General features: G+C 47.8%; 1 protein-coding gene across 2 annotated transcripts in view; it reads left to right on the top strand.

Annotated features, from left to right (window-relative positions):
- Positions 1-16600, top strand: part of GALNS (galactosamine (N-acetyl)-6-sulfatase) — a 62204-nt gene that overhangs the window by 24232 nt on the left and 21372 nt on the right. For both annotated transcript variants that reach the window (XM_064160122.1, XM_064160123.1), the window contains exons 10-11: positions 3578-3714; positions 7552-7654. In XM_064160122.1, coding sequence (XP_064016192.1) covers positions 3578-3714; positions 7552-7654 — 240 coding nt within the window. The remainder of the gene's footprint in view (positions 1-3577; positions 3715-7551; positions 7655-16600) is intronic.

Below are 16600 nucleotides of genomic sequence, written 5' to 3'. Positions count from 1 at the left end.
TATTAAAAAGAAAGAGGAGGGGGAGGGAGAGAGGGAAAAGGAGGGGAGGGGGGGGAAAAATCCCTTCTTACGTGCGTAATACCGGCTGTTTCTCGCTGATACGAGCACTATCTGATCTCACTCCTTTCTATAGAGCATTTATTTTCTCTGGGCTGTTGCCCTCTCTGGATTCTCCCCCCCCCCCCCCAACACCTCACCTCCTCTCCCCTCTTTTCTTGAAGTAAAATAAATAAATGAGCAAGGCAACCAGAATGAAAGAGTGCTGTTGACAGGAGAAAATGGTAATTTTTCTATTTTCCTCTGAAAATACTTCAAAGTTTTATATAAATATTAACCTTTTTTTCTTTTCCTTCCCCCTCCTCTCCTCTTTTTCAATGTGGTGCTGCAGAGCACAGATAAATCCAAGTGGCTGTGGCTTGGACATTTAATTTCCTTAAGAAGTCGAGGGGCTTTTTTTCTGCTTCATGGAAAAAATGTTGTCTGAGACCAGAAACATAATTGGATGATTAAAGAGAGTCATCTACATCTGGTTATGGTTAATAAGGGCCGGTACAAGGAGAGCCATGGTGGCCCCACAGGATTGTCACAAGGCAGCGTATAAATTAGGTGATATTAGAGGCACGAGGCTCGGGTCAGTGACTGCCTCTTGCTGCCTGTTATCAAAAGATTGAGGTGAGGGAACAGAGCAACGAGAAGAAAAGTGACTCTTGGGTTTGCATTCTAAATAGTGAGAGGTCCAATGACAAAAAGGCTCAGATCCAGCTTGCCCACCTGCTCCTGACGTAGCGGTGCTCAGGGAGCAGGCATGGGCCAGATCTCCTCTTTATTAGATTCTGGCCTCTGCATATGGTGCTCTGCTAACCCTGCAGCTCTCTCAAGGCATGTGTGGGGTAAATTAGCTGGCAGATGAGCCTGTGAGGGACTGAGCATCTCTGCTGAGGTGCTGGGCACTTGTGATCCCATCTGACTTCAGAGGGAGCACAGTGTCCCCAGCACCAGTAGCTCATCAAGCTCCCCAGTTCTGTAAGGAGCTGATGGTTTTGTGTGTGGGGGGTATTTTTGAATGTGTCCTTTCTGAGTGCACTCCCAAGACCAGAAAAGAGCCTGTGCAAGGGGACAGTCCAAGTAGCATGCAGCACCATCCCGTGGAGCTTTAGTTCTCTCCAGGGTGAGCAAGAAGCAGAGCTACCCTATCTGATGGCTCAGCTGTTCCTTCTCCACAGCTCTGTCTGAAGATCCTCTTCTCTGTGCAGAGAGGGGACTTGATGTGCACATCTGCTTTCTGTTAGGGATTTGTGGGCTCACCTCTCTGTCACTGCTTACGGGAACAGACTGAGCATAACCTCTGCAGCAGCAGCATCCAGGAGTCATAGAGTCACAGAATGTTTTGTGTTAGAAGGGACTTTTAGAGGCTGAACCTTCTGCAGGACCTGCTGATTTTGCTCAACCCATCCCATGGCTTTCCTGGGCAAGGGTTTCTGTGCTCAGCCTTCCTCTTTTGCATAGAGCTTTGCACTTTGCTTTCTTCCTCAGAGCAGCGGAAGTATTTTTGTGTGCAGCTTTAATATTATGTCTTCCTGCCAACACCTTTTGTTGTATGAAAGGCATTCAAATCTTCAATTACTGCAATCAAGCAGTGTGATAGTGTAATGGTGTAATGTTAAACTTGTCATTAGTCCCCTGCATGTTGTTTTCTCCAGTTTCTTTTTCTTACCCTAAAAAGAGCTTGTTAATTCTTCCTTTGTGTTCACTTATTTTTCCACCCAGCCTCTTAATAAAAGCCTTCATGTCCCAGCAAAACCAACCTTGCCCCTGTAGCTGTTTCCTCCAGAGCCAGCCTCTCACACAGATTCATTTATCATGTTATCATTTATTGTCACACTTACATAATTAGTGCCAGCTTAGGGGCCGAGGGTCTGCTTGTGAGGAGAAAGAAGATTCAGAGACAAAAAGTCTTTGATAGTCCCAGCGTCGTAATGTTCACACTGACGTTCGCAGGGCTGCTGCTAGGGCTTGGATTTCAGACAGAAAATGCTTCTGTGCTTATAGATGGGGGCTTGGATCAGATGGTTTCTTGTCTCCAAAAGCGTGGTACGGTTGGAAAAGCTCTTTTCATGTCACATCTTGTGCTGGGATCTTGATGCAAACCAATCTTGCTCTTGATTTGAATGTATCTGCTTCGGTTTAGTGTGCTGCTGGCTAATTAAACATCCTACTGTAGCACACCACAGGCAGGGAGGAGGGGGTTGGAGAGGAGCAAAGACTCAGAATAAGAAGAGACTTTTTTTTTAGGGTTTTAAAATGTAAATAATTAAGACCAGAGAGATAACCATGGCTTCCAGTTCAGGGAAAGGAAAAAACCCAAACCTAAGGAGGGGCGGGGGGGAAAAAAAGCAGCTTGCACATCTCCAGTGGAGCCAAACCCAGATGTTTTTCTCCCTTATTAAAATTTCTACTAAAAATACTCTAACTTTACAGTTCTCAAATCATTGGAAATGGTTTGCAGATGAAGTCATCAGGCTCTTTTTGTTATTATCCATCTACCCCTGTGCTTTCTGGGAACTCTCTCAGGGTATTCTGGACTCCAGAAATGACCTGTAGAGGGAACAAATCAAGGACTTTATTTTTCTTGTTTTAAGTGCTGGGTTTTTTTTTTTTCCCTTTTTTCAATCCACAAATGAGTTGGAATTTGCTAAATTAAGTTGAGCTCTCTGAAAACATGCTCCTGTACAGTAGATACATAGAGCAATGAGAAGAAAGGGAGAACAGTGGGTGACTCAAAATGCAAATGCTCCATGTGAAGACACAGCAGAGAATAAGTCGGTTGAAAAGGATCTCTGGAGATTATCTAGTCCAACCTTCCCTCCTAAATCAGGGTGACCCACAGCAGGTTGCCCAGGATCACAACATCCAGGTGGGTTTGGAATCTCTCTTCAGAGAAGGAGATTCTTGTACCTCTCTGGGCAGCCTGCTCCAGGGCTCCAAAACTTTCACAGAAAAAAAATTGTCTTCCTTCCACTCAGGGGGGACCTCCTGGGTTCCAGTTTGTGCCTCTTGCCCCTTGTCCTGTGACTGAGCACTGAGAAGAGCCCAGCTTCCCACACTTTAGGTCTTGCTGAGCATTGATCAGATGCCCTCTCAGGCTGCTTTTCTGCAGGCTAAATAGCCCCAGGGCTCTCAACCTTTCCTCCTCACAGAGATGCTCCAGGCCTCTCAGCATCCTTGTAGCCTTCACTGGACTCTCTCCAGTAGCTCCCTGTCACTTGTGAACTGGGGAGCCCAGAACTAAACCCAATATCCATAGATATAGATCATCCTCTTCCCTTTATTAATTTAGTAGGAGGTTTGTTGGGACTGCAGCACTGTGAAGAAAGATATCATAGGATCCAAGAATTGTTTCAGTGGGAAAAGATCATGGAATCCGAGACCGTCAGCTCAGCAGCACCACAATTTGCTTATCAGAGGAGGAGGGTCAGGAAGCAACACTGCTGCTCTGGGGGAAACAAAAAGGCTTGGGTTTTTCAGTTGGGCTTTTACTGAAGGTCTCGTTGCAAATGAATTTGTGTTGATTTTTCAGGTCAGCCATCAGCTGGGGAACGTGATGGATCTCTTCACCACCAGCCTCTCCCTGGCGGGATTGCAGCCTCCCAGTGACAGACAGATTGATGGCATCGACCTTTTACCTGCCATCTTGCAGGGCAAGCTAATTGACAGGTTAGTTATGAGCCCAGTGCTCCCACCCTTGCCTTCTAACTGAAACAATGCCAAAGTCTGCTTTAGGTTTTTCCATCAAGTTCACAGCAATACGTTATTAACTGAATTGCTGCTGCTTTCCTCCTGCTCAGCGAGGTGAGGCAGCACCAGGGCTTTACTCTGTGTGCTAATCTTCTGGTGGAGCAAGCAGAGGTGGGATTTCCTGACATGTGGCATGTTGCCATACAGTGGAGTCTGGGGACAGAGGGAAATGTCAGGGGGCTAGCAGGGATCCTTGGAAAACATATGGCAGTAGGGGAGATAAAAGCCTGAGAACTGTAGCCTGGGTAGGGGGGAATGTATTATTTATGAGTGGAAAAACACCCAAGAGCATGGTGGGTCTGGATAGCCCCAGCTTGGGAGAGGTTGAAGGGAGAGACAGGGCTGCTGTGAGTGAGCTGGGAGACCATCTCCTCCCCACATCCCAATTCTTTGCTTGCTGTTGCAGGAGTCGATTTGTGGGTTAGAGACTTGGGATCTTTGTGAGCTGTCAGCTGGTGGGTACAGGCGCTAAGATCTGGCAGCAAATGCTCTTGGCACTCTTGTTGGAGGGATTGGAGGTCAAGGGAGGTCTTGTAGTTGTGATTTTGATGAGGAACTTGGCAGCCTGGGAAATCTGAATGCAAACATTCTTTCTCTGTGAGACAGTGAGGAAACATGCACGTGGAAAACATGCTTGAGCTCTGTGTTAGACAAAGCCTTGTTCTGTAACACTACTTTTGTGCCCACTAAAGCAAGAAGCACGGGGACAGGATTCCCTGAGAGCTCAGGCAGTGGCTGACACAAAGAGCTTCAGGTCCCTCATACAAAACCTGGCCCATCTTCACCTTGGGAAGTTTGTGAAGCTCCCTTCTTGCTTTAAAAGAGAATTTCAGTGTGGTCAGCAACCCCTTGGGACCAGTGCTGTTTGTGTTCCGTATCAGTCACTCGGAGTACATCATGGCAATCACAGAATGCTTTAGGTCACAAGGGACCTTAAAAGATCATCTGGTCCAGACCTCTGCAGTCAACAGAGACATCTGCAACTACATTGGGTTGCTCAGATCCCCAACCTGGCTTGGAATGGTTCCAGGAATGGGGCATCTCCCACTTCTCAGGGCAACATGGGCCAGTGTCTTGCTGCCCTCAGCGGAAAACATTTCTTCTTACTATCCGGTCTATATCTCCCTCTTTCAGTTCAAACCCATCACCCCTTGTTCTGGCACAGCAGGCTCTGCTCAGAAGTCTTGTCCCCAGCTTGCTGAGTGGCCCCTGCAAGTACTGAAGGGCCACCAAAAGGTCTCCCTGGAACCTTCTCTTCTCTAGGCTGAACAACCTCAACTTTCTCAGCCTGTTCTCACAGCAGAGGACTTCCAGCCCTCACCTCATTGGTGTGCCCTCCTCTACCCCCACTTCAACAGGTCCCTGCCTCTCCTGGGCTGAGGACTCCAGAGCTGGCTGCAGTACTCTGTGATGCATGGTGCTGAGGCACATGGTTTAGTGGTGACCTGGCAGTGCTGGGTTAACAGTTGGGTTTGATGACCTTAAAAGCCTTTTCCAGCTAAAATGATTCTATGATTTTATGCCTTTTTCTTTTTTTTCTTCTTTGCTTCTTCCCTTAGACCTGACCAGGTCACAGTTTCCACAGCTCCCAAAAGCTTTCCAGGAGATGCAGTGATTGTGTTCTTTTAAACTTAAGAAGGAAAAAGCAAGTGGGGAGATGGGTTCCATCAGCATTGTGACTACAAGCAGGAATCCTCCTCTTTGAAAGGTGGAAAATGTTATTCTTTTAAAAGCAAAAATGTACCTTTCACACCTTCAGTCAAAGGGGCACACAAGAGCTTATCAAATAGTGACAGAGGTGACTGGTGTACTTTGTGACATATTTGTTTGGACTTTTGTTATTGGGGCAGGCTCAGGTCAGATCCTGCCCTTTGGCAGCTCTCTCAAACCACTTTTATTTCACCAGCACTTCAGGTGCATGATTGGACTCTGCTGGCAGCGGCTCTGCCCCTTTGTTCAGGGCAGTTCCTGGTGACAAAGGACAAAGAGTCATTGTTTGTGCAAGGATACTACAGTGAAGGCTATGATTTTAAACCAGAAGAGATCTAGAGCCACTCCTGCCATTCAGACGTGGATATTTCAATCGTATCATGCATTTAGGGATGATTCTTTTCATGGTGGTATCACTAGAGTGAGGAGTTTTTTGCTGAGTGGCATCTCTGAGTAGAAGACAAAGATGTATGAGCCCTTCTGAGAGTGACAAACAGCTTCTCCATCTTGCCCTGTCAGCAGCTCAAAACAACTTGAGAGAAGAGCTGACTAAGTCTGTGTCATGAGCTGCAGCAACAAATCCAGTCTCTCCCTTGCAGATAGTCCCTTTCAGTAAGTTTTTGTCCTGTTCCCTCAAAACCCAAGAGAGTGTTCTTGGAAAAATGAGCAGGAGCATTGTTTGGGATGCCCAGGGCAAGGGTTGTGCCTGTGCATGGAGACAGTCCAAATCATAGAGTGGGAGGATGGCTTGTGTTGGAATGGATCTCAAACATCATCTAGTTCCAAGCTCCTGCCATAGACAGTGGACACCTCCTGCTAGCCCAGGTTGCTCAAGGCTCCATCCAGCCTGGCTTTCAACACGGTGAGGCTTGGAGCTTCCACAGCTGCTTTGGGCAACCTGTTCCAGTGCCTCACCAACCTCAGGGGAAAGGATTCCTTCCTAATGTCTAATCTAAATCCAGCTTCTCCTTGTTTGAAGCCATCACCTCCTGTCCTGTCACAAATGCTCCCAAAATTGCAAAAATGCATTTCCCAAGTGGATTTTTAATTAGGAAAACCTCTGGGAAAAAATTACAGTTTTCAGTGGTATGTTTAGATGATGCAAAGGGAGATTTGGGGGGAGGGGTGGGGGAAACGTCCAAGAGTTAAAAATAAAGCCTGTCTGGCTGCCAGGTTTTACCAGATGGAGTTTTTCTGAGCTGTCAACCAGAGCAGGCCAGCATCTGGTGTCCTCCCTGGCCACCCTGTCCTTGTGACACTAAGAGCACATAGCTTGGTGCTGCCTTCAAGAGGAGGTTAAGCAGCAGAGCGTCTGTGAGCCCTTGTTTCTCTCTCCCTCTCGCACGCTTCGGAGCCATTTGGTGTTTAAATCGGCACGCTCTGTAGGAAATAACAGGGGCTGGGAGTTCAGGGATTAACAATCACTGGCAGCCACGCTGTATAATGTTGCATTCTTGTGCCCTGTGAGCTCTCAACTTGATGAACACTTGAAAAGAATGTTAATTGAAAACCTTGCAGTGGAGGCTGCGAGGAGGCAGCCTGCTTCTGACTGATAGCTGAATCGGGAGGCAGATGCCGTTAAAGTGTTTGTCTCCCTTATCAGCAAGGTGGCTCTGGTGGTGGCTACCTGAGCCCAGCATGCTGCCATGGCTCATGCACCCAGAGAATCACTGAGGATGGAAAAGACCTCCAAGATCATCACGTCCAACCATTAAGCTAGCAGTGCCAGGTCACCACTGAACTGTGTCCCTCTACACCGCATCTCCACGGCTTTGAAATCATTCTAGGGATGGAGACTCTGAGCCTTGACAGCCCTTTTGGGGAAGAAATGGTTCCTCACATCCAACCTAAACTTCCCCTGCTGCAACTTGAGGCTGTTTCCTCTTTTCCAGTCACTTGTTCCTTAGAAGAGCCTGACCCCCACCTGGCTCAAGCCTGCTGTCAGAGAGCCAGAAGGTCTCCCCTGAGCCACCTTTTCTCCAGGCTGAACAAGCCCAGTTCCCTCACCCACTCCTTACAAGACTCACACAGCTTTGCTCTCCTCAGGCCCATATTCTATTATCGTGGCAACGAGATGATGGCAGTGAGAGTTGGGATTTACAAGGCTCACTACTGGACCTGGAGCAACTCCTGGGAGGAGTACAGCAAGGTAATAGCACCTCAACCTGCACCCTGCTCCTCTTCCTTCTCTTGGGGAAGAATAACCCTTTTAAGGAGAGCTTGAAATTGGGGAATGTCACTCTGCAGTCCTCAGCCAGCCTTTTAGTTACTGCTGCTTCAGAGCTATCAGACTTGCTGCAAAATGTGAGGGAAGTGGTAGCACAGCATCCCTCTGCTGAAGGCTAAGCTGAGAGAGGAAGTTTTAGACTGGATAGAAGGAAGACGTGTTTTCCAGCAAGGGTGTTGAGACCCTGCCCAGGTTGCCCAGAGAGGTGGGAGATGCCTCATTCCTGGAGCCATTGCAGGTCAGGTTGTTTGGGACTCTGATCAACCTGCTCTAGTTGCAGATGTCCCTGCTGACTGCAGGGGGGGTTGGACTAGCTGAGCTTTAAAGGTCCCTTTCAACCCGCAGTTGGAGACAAGCAGAGGACAACGAGCAAAATTTCAGTCGTTCTGATGGGTTCTCCTTTTAATCATCACTTAATGCCTTTTATTATTAAGCATTTTTTTTTGTGTGTGTGTGTGTTAAGCATCTGTCCTTGCTGAATTCTGAGCTTTTATGTGTATCCTTCCAAAATTTGGAGCCTGGTGTCAAACTCCATCATGGATCTCAAAATTCCTGGTAAAAGAGACCCAGTGCCCTGAGTGATTTCAGTGGAATAGGGATGGGTTTGTTGTTCTGCTCTGATTTTTTTCCCTTGAAAGAGAAAAGGAAAGCCATAGGAACTGCACAGTGGATAGAACAGTTGTTGGGAGCAGCAGAATGTGTTTCATCTATTGTCAGCCCTTTCATGAGGTTGTACCACACTATAAGATGTTTATCAGTGGTGCCCAACAATAGAACAAAAGGCAGTGAGCACAAACTGGAATCCAGGAGTTTCCATCTGAACAGGAGGAGAAAATTCTTTGGTGTGAGGGTGCTGGAGCCCTGGATCAGGCTGCCCAGACAGGTTGTGGAATCTCCTGTGCATAGATTCCACATCCACCTGGACGTTGTGATCCTGGGCAGCCTGTGGGTGACCCTGCTGAATCAGGGGGGTTGGACTAGGTGATCTCCAGAGATCCCTTCCAACCCCCACTCTGCTGGAATTCTGTGGTTTACATTTTACTTGCCAAATAGGCACAGCTTTTGTAATTTCCTGGCTGATCTTCTCACAACTGCATGTTAAACACTATTATTTTTCTTCTTTTGTATCTTCCTTGCCTCAGACTTGGGGCCTAGACTCTGGGGCGTTTCTGGAATGGCAGGTTCACACATGTGCCTTGCTGATGATACCTTCACACAGCAACTAAATGCATTATGGCACAGCTCTCAGCAGTGGTGACAGCAGGCTGGTACTGGGGAGGGATTGCTCATATGATTCTCTTTTTTATTATGTCTTTGTTGTTGTTGTTGGGTTTTTAACTTATGGTGGGTCCTCAAGGCATCACAGGTGCAGAAGTAAGTGCTGGTGACATTTGTGGATATAAAAGTACGTAGTTTCTTTCATTGGGATGTCCTGGGGGTGAGAAGGAAACATCAGCTCCAAGGGAGTCGTTTACATTCAGGGTTGTAAATATGTGCAGTCATCTTTTGAAGTCTGTAGCGCTCCAGGAGTCAAAGTTTCTGTTTTACACCAAGAAAGAAAGAAAAGAAAGTTGGCTCTGGAAGTGCACTCTCTGTCTCAGTGCTCATTCTGCCCAGCTGAGATGAGATAATGTACGTGTCTAGGTTAGTATGGGCATAAAGTACCTGTCACATAGAGTGCACTGGGTTGGAAGGGAGCTCTCAGGTCATCTAAGTCCAACCCACCTGCAGTTAAGCAGAGACATCCCCAACTAGCTCAGGTTGCTCAAAGCCCCATCAATCAAGCCTGACCTTGAACACCTCCAGGGATGGAGCCTCTGCCACCTCCCTGGCAACCTGTTCTGCCAGCCTCATAATAAAGAACTTCCTAACATTCAATCTAAGTTCTACCCTTCTCTAGTTTAAAGCCCTTGCCCCTTGTCCTTGTAAACAGTCCCTCCCCACGTTTCTTGTAGGTCCCACTCAGGTACTGGAATGCTACTCTAAGGTCTCCACAGAGCCTTCTCTTCACCAGGCTGCAACCCCAACTCTCTCAACTTCTCTTCATAGGAGAGGTGCACATAGGTCAGAGAATCATTAAGGTTGGAAAAGACCTCCAAGATCATCAAATCCAGCCATTTACCCAGCACTGCCAGGGCATGAGTAAACCATGTCCCTTGGCACCACATCTTCATGGCTTTGAAACCCCTCCAAGGGATGGGGACTCCACCACTGCCCTGGGCTTGCAGTGAGTGAGATTTTTCCCTTTGTGAGCAGCACATGGAGCCTGTATGTGTGTGTTGTAAGGACACAGATGTGCTTCCACGGCTGTGCTCAGCAGCCTGTGTGTGGAAGACCATGCCACACCGTTGTCACATAAGCAGAGAGACACACTTGCATACCTAGCTGGGCAATAAACAAACATCAGCATTGATCCAAAGTTGCTGGTACATGCCTGAGTGTGTGTGTAGCAGTGATAATGGGCCCAGTTACTCACTGCAAAGGCTCTCCTCCTGCGAGCAGCAGCAGTCATGCAATTAAGGCATGCTTATTTCTTTCTAAGTCTTCGTTTAAGGACTGCCTGATCAAAGTCAGCAATTCCACTGCACATCAGAGGGGTGATGATAAAATCACTGGCTTCCCTGCCACTTGCATCACATATGGTTGGTGTGGGTAAAACTGGAGGGCTGTAGTGGGCACAGCAGCCATTAACAACACACCAAGGAAGCTGAGGCTGAGGTTTGTTCCAATTTCTCCTCATGTCCTCGAGCCACTAATGACAAGCCTTGCAAGTTTTAAACGAGGAATAAATCAATGCAGCACAGTTCCACAGCTCTGTGAGTCCTGGTTTAGGAGTTTTGGAATCTCAGCTGGTGATACAGTCACCTCTTTCAGGGACTGGTGTTCTCAGCTGTATTGATGTTGGAATCCAAAGGGCCAGCGTGTTTGCTAATGCAGCTTGAGAAATGAAGTGCACACAGGTCTGTGGCATTAGCAATCCTGACTGGTTTTGGCAGGTTTGCTCTTCAGTAATCCTGCTAGAACTTCAGCTATTAGGGCCTTGTTAATTGTATGATCTGTAGAGTGGTTGGACATGATGGTCTTAAAGATCACTGAATCCCAGCGTGCTGAGGGGTGGAAGGGACCTCTAGAGATCATCGAGTCCAACCTCCCTGCTGAAGCAGGGTCACCCAGAGTAGGTTGCAAAGGATCACAATAGCCAGGTTGGAATCTCTCCAGAGGAGACTCCACAACCTCTCTGGGCAGACTATTCCAGGGCTCCAGCATCCTCACAGAAAAGAAGTTTCTGCTGCTATTCACATGGACCCTCCTGGATTCCAGTTTGTGCCTGTTGACCTGTACCAAGGAACAAGTTCTTTACTATGAGGGAGGTGGAACACTGGAATGGGTTGCTTAGGGAGGTGGTTGAGGCCCCATGCCTGGAGATATTTAAGGTGAGGCTCAACAGAGCTCTGGGCAACCTGATCTAGTTGAGGATGTCCCTGCTAACTGCAGAGGGGGTTGGAACTAGATGACCTTTAGAGATCCCTTCCAACCCAAACCATTATGTGATTCTATAATCTTGGGTTTTGGGATTGCCTACAAAGAACGTGGGCAATTTGGGGCCTCTAACCTGCAAAGCTCTGCTTTTGAGTGTGGTCTATGTTAGTTAAGTAATAAACTGCCTACAGATAAATAAAAATGTACCCGAGAGAAGCAGCTTCCAGAAAGCAAAGGCTGGGAAAGCAGAGCAGGGATCTGAATGCTCCTCTCCATATGGCACTTGGAATATTTACACTGGAAAGATCCCACACAGGCAGCACACAGCTTTGCAGTCATCTTAGGCTCCCAGGACATTAATGTGCCCTTACTGGTTTGCAGCCTCCTCCTTATGGCTTGGGATTTAAATGTGTCATCTTTCACAGAGATGAAATGTGCTGCTCTCTTCTTCCTGGGTTTTAAGGGGTTTTTTTAGAGTCTTTGTTTTTTAACCCCCAAGCAATTATTTTTTTTCTAGCCTGACTCCTCCAATAAACTTCTGTAATGCTGGAGGATACCTTGATGCTCTCTTTTTCTGCTGCCTTGACTTGATTACTGAGGTAACTCAGGTTCCTGAAGGGTTAGTCTCTTGGAAACAAAGAGAAGGCTTACTCAAGTGGCAGGAAGCATTCTGTGGGTCATTTTTCCTCTGGATTGCTTATTTGGGTCTGTTTTTTTCTGGTTTTCATCTAGGTAGCTCATGTTTAGGTAGTTTGACATTCATGAGAGTCATAGAATGCTTTGGGTTGGAAGTGACCTCCAAAGGTCAGCCAGTCCAGCCCCCTTTGCAGTCATCCACTAGATCAGGCCCTGTTGAGCCTCACCTTGAATATCTCCAGGCTTGGGGCCCCAACCACCTCCCTGGGCAACCAATTCCAGTGTTCCACCACCCTCATTGTAAAGAATTTCTTCTTAATGCCTAATCTAAATCTGCTCGTCTCTAGAGGTAAGAGGAACAGAGGTTGGTGAAAGCAAACTTTACCTGAAGAAAAATATTCTTAAATGCTAAAGGATAGTTTGGTGGAGGGAGAAAGATCTTCAGCCTGCTTCTTGTTCAGAAGGAGAGGACTGAAAAGGGGAGGAGATGGATGTTCTCTATGGATTTATCTGAGTAGCCAGTAGGACATGGAAGCACAGAATTGTTCAGGCTGGCAAAGACCTTTAAGATCATCCAACTGTTAACCCAGCACTGCCAGGTCACCCTTAAACCATGCATCTCAGCACCACTTAGGCCAGGCCTTGACAGCCCTCAAGGGGGAAAAATTGTTCCCCATGTTCAACCTAAACCTTCCTAGGTGCAACTTGAGGCCATTTCCTCCTGTCCTACTGCTTGCTCCTTGGGAGAAGAGACTGACCCCCACCTGGCTTCAGCCTCTGTTCAGGGAGTTGTAGAGAGCCAGAAGGTCTTCCATCAGCCTCCTTCTGGCTGAACAACCCCAGTTCCCTCAGCTGCTCCTCACAAGACTTGTCAGTGAAAGCCTTCACCAGCTTCGTTGCCCTTCTTTGGACCTGCTCCAGCACCTCAATGTCCTTCTTGGAATGAGGGACCCAAAGCTGAACCCAGTATTAGAGGTGTGGCCTCACCACTGCCTAGTTCAGGGGGATGATCCCTGCCCTGGTCCTGACAGTCACACTATTGGTAGTCCAAGCCAGGATGCTGGTGGCCTTCTTGGCCACCTGGGCACATGCTGGCTCATCTTCATCCAGCTGTTGATGAACATCCCCGGGTCCTTTTCCACTGGGCACTTTCCAGCCACTCTACCTCAAGCCTGGAGCATTCATGGGGTGGCTGTGACCCAAGTTCAGGACTTTGCACTTGGCCTTGATCCTTTAGGAGTTGCCTTATGTAATGGTTTGTAGAGGAGGCAAGAGTCTGAGCTAGCAGGGGAAATTAAATTCCCTTCTCTTTGCCTGCCACAGAGACTGCCCAGCAGTGAATAATTCTTATGCCTTCTGAGAGCATTGAGGCAAGAAGGGGAAAAAATAATTAGGAGGAAAATGTGGAATACACCCTTTGCTTGGAGAGTGGCTGATAACATCAACCTTTCTGCTGTCAGCTGAGTATCCTGTTAGTGGTTTTCCAGGAGAGCTCCTGTGTCTTTAAATGATTGCTGCGGGTGCCTGCCAGCAGCCCCTATTGTTTTAGTGTGAAATGCCAAAGGGGTTATTCCTGTCTGATTGCCCTTCTCCTCCGCGGGAGGAGATCGATAAAGCCTTTGCTGTGAGGGAGGGGGATGTGAAGTCAAGTAGAACCTTGCAAATAATGGCATTTCATTGTGGTCCTCTGAGCATATGAGGTAGCCATTGATCGCTTCTGCTTGAGAGCTGCTGGAGGCTGGCTGATCTGCCCATCTTCTGGGGGCTCTTCCAGGCAGTTAACACATTAGGAGCAATTTTTCTTCGAGGAGGTTGAAGCTTGGAAAGTCACACTTCAGGTGTCTGCCCATTCAGAGGAGGACCATGAAGGTGGTGCAAGAGGTGGAACTTCTGCACTGCGAGGACAGGCCAAGAGTTGAGGTTGTTCGGTCTGGAGAAGGCTCCAGGAGACCTTAGAGCTGCCTAACAGTGTTTGAAGAGGCCAGAGGAGAGCCAGAGAGACACTCATTACAAAGGCATGGAGTGACAGGATGAGGGCTGATGGCTTCAAACGGGAAGAAGCTGGGTTTAGATTAGACATTAGGAAGAAATTCTTCCCTGTGAGGGTGGTGAGGCACTGGAACAGGTTGCCCAGAGCAGCTGTGGAGGCTCCAAGCCTGGAACTATTCAAAGACAGGTTGGATGAGACCTTGAGCAACTTGGTCTAGCAGGAGCTGTCACTGTCCATGGCAAGGTGTTTGGACTAGATGATCTTTAAGGTCCCTTCCAGCCCAAAGCAGTCAGTGATTTCATGACTCTCAGATTCCAAGCTCCAGTTTGGGAAGCTTTGGCCAGGAGAGCAGGAACGACCAATTACTGGTGCTGTGACACACAGCAAGGAGCAACATTCCTGACTTCAATCAACTGTTGTTCTCTTTCTCCTTCCAATCCAGTTTTGCTTCTCTGGCTTTTGTGTGGTGGAACAAGGAGACATGACCAGGAGACAGAGCCCAGTTTTGCTGCACCACTACCAAAATCTGCAGCCACTTGTCAGGTGGGAAGGATCTGGGCTAGCGCCAGGGTGACGAATTGCCAGAGGGCTCACGTTAACACAAGTGGTGATTCCATCACTTGGCACAGAGCCCGAGCTGACAACCAACTGTATTTGTCTCATGTCTCTATTGACAGAGCATCTGTGGTCCATTTGCTCTGGAAATTAAAGCATAAGCTGTGCAACCAACAACCAGCAGCTCGTCAGAAGGGAAAAACAATCCAGGTTACATGCTTGCTGAGGAGCAGAGGAGAAAGATGTGCTTGCTGAAGGGCTTACCTGATGGGCTTAGGAAGGGAAAAAAAAGGATTGCTGGAAAGAAAAACAGAGGATGGCCATAGCCTAGGCTATATCAAAAGATGCATGGGCAGCAGGTGAAGGGAGGTGATTCTTCCCCTCTGCTCTGCTCTCATGAGACCCCACCTGTAGTACCACATCCAGCTCTGGAGCTCCCAGCACAAGAAGAAGATGGATCTGTTGGAGAGTGTCCAGAGGAAGGTCCTCTATCACCTTTGTGATAGAGGGCTAGAGCCACCTTTCCTGTGAGGACACGATGAGGGAGCTGGGTTTGTTCAGCCTGAAGACAGAAGGTTCTGTGGAGACCTTATAGTGGCCTCCCAGGCCTGAAGAGGGCTCCAGGAGAGCTGGAGAAGGACTTCTTATAAGGACATGTGGTGATAGGACAAGGTGCAGTGGTTTTAACTTAGAGCAGGGTAGGTTGAGAATTGGAAAGCTCTTTACGATGAGGGTGGTGAGACACTGGAGCAAGTTGCTCAGAGAAGTTGTGGATGCCTCAACCCTGGAAGTGTTTAAGACCAGGTTGGATGAGGCTTTGAGCAACCTGGTCTCGTGGGAGGTGTCCCTGCCCACGGCAGGGCAGTTGGAACTCACTGATCTGTGAAGGTCCTTTCCAACTCAAGCCATCCTGTGATTCTAGGAATTTCTCTTGCAGCAGCCAGGTCTGTGCAGTGTTGCAAACACTGAGCCGGTGCAAGAGGTCAGGTGCAGGAGCTGAGCTATTTCTGGTTACCATCTGATGCTCTTTTATGGGCTCAGTTAGAAGGGACAGAGCTGATCTTCATCCTTCTGTAACTGAGGGGAAAAGCTCCAAGAATTTGCTTAAACACAAGGAGTGACCTTTCTCCTTTGATCAGGGTTGCTTTTAAACGTGCAAATCCCCTTGGACAGCACACAGGGTCAAATATTCTGCACGTGCTTTAACTGGTTATTGATCCCCTGGGGATTATTATTAACAGTGTGTCAAGTAACTAGCTTAAAGGAAATCATGGCAGTTGAAGTGGTTAGTTGATTTGGGGTTTGTTGTCCAGGTGGACAGAGCAGGCAGAACCACTTCTTTGCTATTCCCCACCTGCAGTGCTGGGTCCAGCTCTGGAGTCCTCAGCACGGTAGAGGATGTGCTCCTGTGCAACCTGATGTAGGTGTACCTGTGTTAGCAAGGGGGTTGGACTAGAGGGTCTCCAGAGGTCCTTTCCAACTACTATTTTATGATGACACAGCTTTATTTTGGGGTGAAGTGTCACCTTGTTGGCAATGCCAGAGAGCTGAAGGCAATCCCTGGCAACAGGACTGGGGAGAACTGCACTACAGCCCATGAAAGAATGTGGCTTTTGCTCCAGCTGAGAACCTGGCACATCTGCATTTAGAATCCTGGAACTGTTTTAGTTGGAAGTGACCTTTCAGATCATCAAGTCATTTATTAAAGCCTGAAGTGTTCATGAGGTGTGTGGAACATGTACTCAACTCAGACCTTTACAAGGAAAAAGAAGCTGTGTTTAACGAAGAGCAAGAAGTGGTCCAAAATGGTGACATGATTTAAGATGATCACCTTCCTCACACAACCAAATGGTGAGATGATTTAAGATGATCACCTTCCTCACACAACCTGTTGTCCTGCAGCCTGCTTGGGCTAGCAGAACTGGAGGGCATCTCCTGCTCTCCCATCCCTGAACTATCCCAGGAGCTCTGGCACATCCATCTGCCCCAGCTCCAGTATTGCATGTGCCCAAATTTTCACCCTTTCCAAGCAACCAGAGACATCATCCAGATGCTCCAAAGTGTGGATTGTCTTGTCTTGAATACCTCTCAAATCTCAAGCAGATTAAATTGATAGTGGTTTTGCTCCAGGAAAGCAACCCAGACTTGGAGATTCCAGAGTTTCAGTTCCCTGGCACAGCTGAGTTGTTTTTTTTTTCATCCAGAGA

This window comes from Pogoniulus pusillus, chromosome 20, assembly GCF_015220805.1.
Source record: "Pogoniulus pusillus isolate bPogPus1 chromosome 20, bPogPus1.pri, whole genome shotgun sequence".
Classification (NCBI taxonomy): Eukaryota; Metazoa; Chordata; class Aves; order Piciformes; family Lybiidae; genus Pogoniulus; species Pogoniulus pusillus.
This window is presented reverse-complemented; position numbering and strand designations above follow the sequence as displayed.